General features: G+C 39.3%; 1 protein-coding gene and 1 pseudogene across 1 annotated transcript; one reads left to right on the top strand and one right to left on the bottom strand.

Moving 5' to 3' along the window:
- Nucleotides 1-306: 306 nt before the first annotated feature.
- On the top strand, nucleotides 307-2532 carry LOC120463220 (uncharacterized; annotated as a pseudogene).
- A 224-nt stretch (nucleotides 2533-2756) lies between these two features.
- On the bottom strand, nucleotides 2757-4561 carry LOC148970923 (uncharacterized). Its single transcript, XM_089123054.1, has 2 exons — nucleotides 4384-4561; nucleotides 2757-3772 (listed from the first exon to the last, which is right to left on the bottom strand). Exons 1-2 carry the CDS (start codon nucleotides 4556-4558, stop codon nucleotides 2757-2759), a joined length of 1191 nt encoding a protein of 396 aa, XP_088979180.1. The 5' UTR covers nucleotides 4559-4561.
- Between the last annotated feature and the right edge of the window lie 2355 nt (nucleotides 4562-6916).

Here is a 6916-nt window from a genome sequence, read left to right as displayed (position 1 = left end):
TTAGACATCATCAACTGCAGGAAGACTACATCAACCTGCAGCAGGACTGTTTTAAATTACGCAGTGAGAATGAAGAACTAAGACATGAGTTACAGAATTCCAAATTTTCATACAGCAATGTTAAGAGTAGCATTGGGCAATTACTGTTTTTCACTGGACTGACCTCTGTAATCTTTGAATGGCTCCTTAAAAAGTTACATTGCAATATTGAGATAAGTCACCAAGCCCTTCCTCTAGAGCAGTGTTTCCCAAACTTTTTTTCTGGCGACCCACATTTTAAAGTCGATAAATCCTTCTGACCCAAAAAACATTAGGCCCATATAGTTCATATATCACGACGAGAATTTATGCATTAACAAAATATGTATGACCATTTTTTAAGGTCATTTTTTAAGCTTCCAGTTAACTATTTAAAAGAGATACAGATATTTGACAAAGCACTTTTTTTGTTTAACCTGTTGTTGACAATATGCAGAGGTGAAATGAGAAAGGAAAAGTTGACAGGGCATCTCATTGTTTTCATATTCTCATAGTTACAGTACATAATTTACTATAATAATTATTATAGGCTTAAATTAAAATATTCTGACACTGAGACTTTGTAACCATGCATGGCTCACTACCACTGCATAAAAATGCCTAAACAGGCACAAAAAAAAAAAAACTACACACACGATTAAATACATATTCCTCTACCCCCCTAATAAATCTAAGGCAATATAAATGACTATAACATAGCATTCAATATAAATATTCCACATTTATGCCCAAACCATGGTAAATTATTACATTCAGGCTATTAAATGTTTGTAAGGGGGGTGATTAGGGCATTTAGTCTTCTAACTTTATTCATGTTTCTTCTATTTTTCTCATCAGTAGTGTTGGGAATGTTAAGACTGTTTCATCCGATTTAAAACTAGTTAAAATCATTGAGTGATGTGTGGTTTGTAAGAGAGAGGAGTACGTGTCCGACGCTTCTTAAAGGATGTCGCGCAACGTTGTTTAATAATAGTGTCCGGGACCGGGAGTAAACGCAACTCCTTTAAGCTTTGCGTTCCGTTATCCACTGGGCCGTGCTGCCTAGTTCAAAGTAAACTAGTGAAACGACTGAAACCAGCGCTATTTTGTTCTCTATTTGTTGTTACTTACCGAGAAACCGCTTCAGGTGAACAAATCCGAATCGTTTCAGACCGTTATGCACGCGCGTTTGGCCAATGGCCAATTCATGGAAAGGAAATAATCAAACCAACGACTGATTATTATCGCTGGTTCAGTCGACAGAAATACGGGACACACATAAAAACTGCTGAAATATTCGGACTGTAAACTTTTCTCTCAGGTCAGTCGGAGTGCTCATGGTACACACACAGTGCGTGCGTATAGTCATCCAGCTGCACGCGCCACTGCGTCCACGCGCATATCTAACCAAATTTAGCCGCGCGGCACCACCAGAAAATAGGAGGAGAGGGAGGTTGGGGTGCCCTCGGCCGTATGGAGATGATTGGCGGGCCGCCAATTGAATAGCCCATATCTAGAGAGTAGCCTACAACACACTGAAAAATAGTGCTCGACTTGACGACCCAGACAAAATCTCCCGCGACCCACGTGTGGGTCGGGACCCCGACTTTGGGAATGACTGCTCTAGAGGACCAATTATTGATGGTTTTGATGAAATTAAGGATGGGCCTCAGTAACACTGACCTGGCATATAGATTTCATGTAACAACAAGCACTGTATCAAATATTTTTCGGAGCTGGATATCTGTTATGTCTGTGGTTCTTAAGCCGTTAATTAAATGGCCAAGTAAGGAAGCTATACTTAAAAATATGGCCAAACCGTTTAAACGACACTTTAAAAAATGCCGCTGCATAATAGATTGCACAGAAATTTTTATAGCTCGACCTAGCAATTTGACTGCGAGGGCCCAGACCTGGTCTAATTACAAACACAATAATACATTAAAATATTTGATTGCCATCACACCTGCTGGGGCAATTTCATTTTTGTCTCCAGGGTGGGGTGGGCGTGTTTCTGATAAACAGATCACCAAGGAGTCAGGTTTTCTGGAACTGTTGGAGCCTGGATGAGGTTTTAGCTGATAGAGGATTTTTAATACGGGATGAGCTTGCAGCTTGCGGTGCCACTCTTCGTATATATCCCTCATTTTACTAAAGGTAAAAAGCAACTGTCGGCACTAGAAGTAGACACATCCAGACAACTGTCTCGGGTTAGGATTCACGTTGAACGAGTCATTGGTCGGTGGAAAAACTTCAAAATTTTACAAACTGTTATCCCTGTGTCTCAGGTTGATATGCTAGATGATGTAGTGACTGTGTGCGGTGCTCTAACAAACCTCTGTAAAAGTGTAGTTCCCAAATAAGTAATTTGAAATATTTAATGATTAAAGGATAATTCCAGTATTTAGCAACAGAAATCATGCCATTTTACAAAATGCCAAATAAAATGTATTTCGCTAAGATACTTGTTTTGTAAATATGTAACATTGTTTCTGGACATGTTCCAATAAAGAAAATCATATACATATAATAATTTACTGTAACTTGTTTTATTTACGCTACTGGATAATTAAAAGGAATTGTAAATGTCTTAAATTGATGTGCATCTGCATACAAACAAACAAACAATAACAAGGGCATCTGTATACAGACAACAATATACATTCAGGAGACAACCCATCAGTAAAATTGTTGTTCACCAGTCAACACTTGGCTTCTGGGATTGACAAAGAAAACAGTCAGTTGTCTTGACATTCTTTACATAACCAAGTTGCTGACTTCCTCTTGATCTGTGCGCAGCTGTAATGGAAGTGGCAATTACATCTGGCACAGTTAATCATTTTCCCGAAATCTGGCCTTTCACAGATTTTGCAGACTGATTGTTCCAGCAAGGAAGGGTCATGTCTTCTTGTTAGGATCTCAGGCAACACAGTTGAAATGAAGGCATGTTGAGCCTTTGGCAAATTCTCCTGCAGAAACTCTGTGTTTTTGAGGATGCGTTGCACTATAACCTCGTTTCTCGTCCACACCACAAAATCACAGTAGCTTACGTCACTTACAAACATATGGAGTTGGGTTTGATAGTAGTATGGGTGTGAATTCTTCAAATTTAAAGATTCGTCCAGGCAAAACTGTCTGTCCTCTGTGCTTCCCTGAAGACCATTGCGGTATTTGTAAGGACATTTAATTTCTACCAAACCTTTGCCACAACAGGTACATCTTACCATGCCATCTGGTGATGATCCGAGGTGTGGCTCAGAAGGCCGCACCACTAAGCCACAGGAACTCACACTAAAGTCTTGATGGTTTTCGACCATAAGGGACGTGTAGGCTTGTCTTGCAGTTTCTTCCATGGACTTACCCCAGAGAACCGATGGGACATTTAGCTGTGTGTGGTTGTACTGCATTATCTCACTCAGGTAGGTGTTGGTGATATTGTCAGCTGTAGCCACACGGTAAAACCTGGTACTTGTAATTCGACCAGCCCTGTAGGTTTGCCAATCTTTTGAGGTGGACTGTTGTCTTGTGATAAATTCCAGCCTTTCACACTGATGAGGTTGTAGTTTATTCTTCAGTCTGTGAAATGTGTCCTCACATTTAACCTGCAATTCTTGTGGTGAGAGTTCCCTGAGTGTTCCATCAAATAAAGCAGTCAAGGGCTCGGGTAAGTTTGAGTGTTCCTCTGTGTCAGTATCGGATGCAGTGTCTGTATCACTATTTTCTATACTTGTCAGTACTGCAGCATCTGTCAACACTGTGGAAAGAACAACCAGACAATTATATCACTTATTACATGGCTTGGTGGGATTGTAATGTAGAATGTGGTCTGTTATTTGTTGATAACAGACCACTGCTAAGTATAACACACCGTAAAGTAAAATTTGAGTAAAATTTATTTATTTGGTAGGTAGCAATGTAATAAGCAGGATAATGTAGTGAGGCAGCTGTTAGTAAATACAAACCCTTAGGGCTGATTCAAGACCATTCTGCTTCGCGTCCGTCCTGATCAGGTTTGTATTCGCTAAAACAATCGCTCTACATTATCGCTTACATAGTCACATTTCAACAAATTTTTCTCTCCCTCAATTTGTATAATAATATATCATTTTAAATGGTTAGAGCACAATCTAGATCTACTGTAGGTATTCTTATTTCCAGAACTACCATAACACTATGCATGGCATTAATTTATCCATTACAGTGTGAAATGGCTGTCGAACAAACTTGATCCTTATGTGACATTACAATGTCAAAAAATTTGGGAGGAGTATTGAAAATAAACAAAATGATCTTTTGGCAAAAGGAATCTTATCTATGCTCTCATCTATTACATGCCTGTGGCTCTGGCTGTGGCACTAGACCTACTCCTGGCCGTTTCTGGAAGCTGCCTGTCTAGCCTTCCTGTCCTCTTTGGTTTGCAGAAGCTGATTTTCTTTAATGGGGCTGGTTCGACTTCTTTCCTGCTTAAGTCTTTCCACTTGCACTCTCCAGAAGTGACTGCTGGTTTCTCTGTCCATCCCATCCTAACACAGATTTCCATTTTGAATAAAATTGCAGCTGCATGACTGCAGCATGACCCAAGCCTGAAATTAAATAAAATTTAATTTACATGTCAAACCATTATCCTTCATGTTATGAGTGGGTCTTGAAATTAGCACTTGCTCTCAGCAAATGGGTCTGCAGGTGACATACTACTACATACTGCAGATAAGACATAGCTACAGAATAAATACTAACATGCCAACTATGATTTTTGTTTTATGTATTTTTTACATAGGCTATGTACACTGTGCATGCTTGTTCTAACCGTGTGTTGTGTCTTAATGAGGTGTTTTTATGTTTTTTTTTTTTGTTTTTTGTTTTTTACATCACGCACTGACGTGATTCTCCAGCACCTCAATGCAGAACATGAGATCCACGGGGAGGAGTCGGATCACGATCCAAGGGGTGGAGATGGGTAGGATTAGGGTTGGGTTTACGGATTAGGGGTGGGTTTAGGGATCAGGGGGCGGAGTTGGTTAGGTTTAGGTGTATGTAAGGTGGGAGAAGTTGGATCTGGATCCGACTCCTCCCCATGGATTTCATGTTCTGCAGTGAGGACCATCTCCGATTTCCACGCATCTCAGCGATAATTGGTGAAATGACAGACACACGTTTAGTTTAGCAAGAATGACACTGGAGGAAAGGTGACGGATGCTGGGTAAGTGATTAGTAGCCTAGTCGGGACAGTTTTCTAGGGAAATATAACCATCAAGTCAATCAGTCTACAGTGCATCCGTCTCCAATATGATAAATAATTAACGTTACCCTGCCTTGCAGGTGCAATTTGCAGTATGGATGTAGCCTTCCCGCTTGTTGATCACGACCCAGGCTTTGTACATAGAGGTCTTTTTCCCCTGGCGCTGGCTCGGTAAAACCTCCGCTATTAACGCACAAAAGTCATCGCTTATATCGCTATATAAAACCGTTTGAACATGCCCACAAACTACGTAATTATACGCGTCTAGCAATTTGTAGGCTTTGAGCTTTTCGCGTGTGTAAACACTCGGCTTGTCAACCAGATAGCTGTATATGGCGGGCCATTGAATATCTGGCCACTTACTGACGTTGTCTACCCATTCTGTTATGAGCTCGGGATCAGGGAGACAATCGCCATTAACTAAAACAAGTTTGTTATGGTAATGTTCCCGTTCCTGTGGTGGTAAAGACAGTGCATAACTTGACATAATATCATGCCGGTCTATTAGCCGCGCCATTTTTCTGACCCCATGCTGCGCGCGCACCCAACAGAGGATTCCAATGTGTACAAACATTGAAGGGGTCTATGGAGCGGTTCCAGACTCTATGTGGAAATGAAATGAACTAGAGTCTGGTTGAACCAGGCTACTGGACAACAGCACAGATTACAGTTTTTTGAGGTAGTTTTTTCTTGCATTAGTGAGTATTTCCATTGTATGCAACTTTACACTTTTACTACTATTATTAGTTACCAACTCCACTAGGCCTGAAATATATTTTGGACGTTTTAATCCCCTGGCCTGGATCATGCTACAAACATGATGATCATTGATGTGCTGTGTCCGTTATTCTATAACTAATTGCTACTTTTTCTGTTTTTTTTTTTTGTTTCTTTACATGGTCTTGCGTCATATAAGATAGGCTAGCACTGCAAAAAAAAAAAAAAACTGTTTACTGTAAAGCTATTCTATTGCTGTTATATATTTATTGTCAAACATTTACATTTTAGTACAACATTTATTTGCTGAATTTATTTCATTGATAACTTATTTATTTTTGTAAGTAACGTTATGTGTAGGCCTACCTCCCGGGAAACGGTCTATGTTATTATAACTTTATGAACTGATATCACTTTATTCTTACCTATCACACTTAATGTGGAGAGTAATATAATGAATTAAATCCTCAAACTTCCCTGTCTCAAGTTATGTGGGGGTATAAAAGCCCGGTTAAGTAGCAACTTCTTTTTTAACTGCTATAAAGTTAACTGTTGTGAGTTAAATAATCACCTTTTTTTTTTTTTTTTTTTTTTTTTTTTATTGCAGGTTAACAAAACAGTAACACATACCAGGTAAGATTCAGTGAGACACATCTACAATACAGAAGTAGGAAAGGGGAAACAAAAAACAAAAAACAAAAAAAAACAACAGAGAACAGAAAAACTCACAACAGCCCCACACAGTTATCGACAAAGTGGTATATGTAGGCACACGAGATCCTTACTGTGATGCAATTCGGTAGTATCTGAATAGTTGTAGAGGATATGATAGAGACTTTGACAAACACAAAGAAATATATATATATATATGTGTATCTGTATTAGTGGTGGCAGTATCAATGATAGTATTTATAATGATAATATTCATGACAATAATAGTAA

This window comes from Pimephales promelas, chromosome 18 (genome assembly GCF_988280905.1).
Source record: "Pimephales promelas chromosome 18, fPimPro1.hap1.1, whole genome shotgun sequence".
NCBI classification, from domain to species: Eukaryota; Metazoa; Chordata; class Actinopteri; order Cypriniformes; family Leuciscidae; genus Pimephales; species Pimephales promelas.
This window is presented reverse-complemented; position numbering and strand designations above follow the sequence as displayed.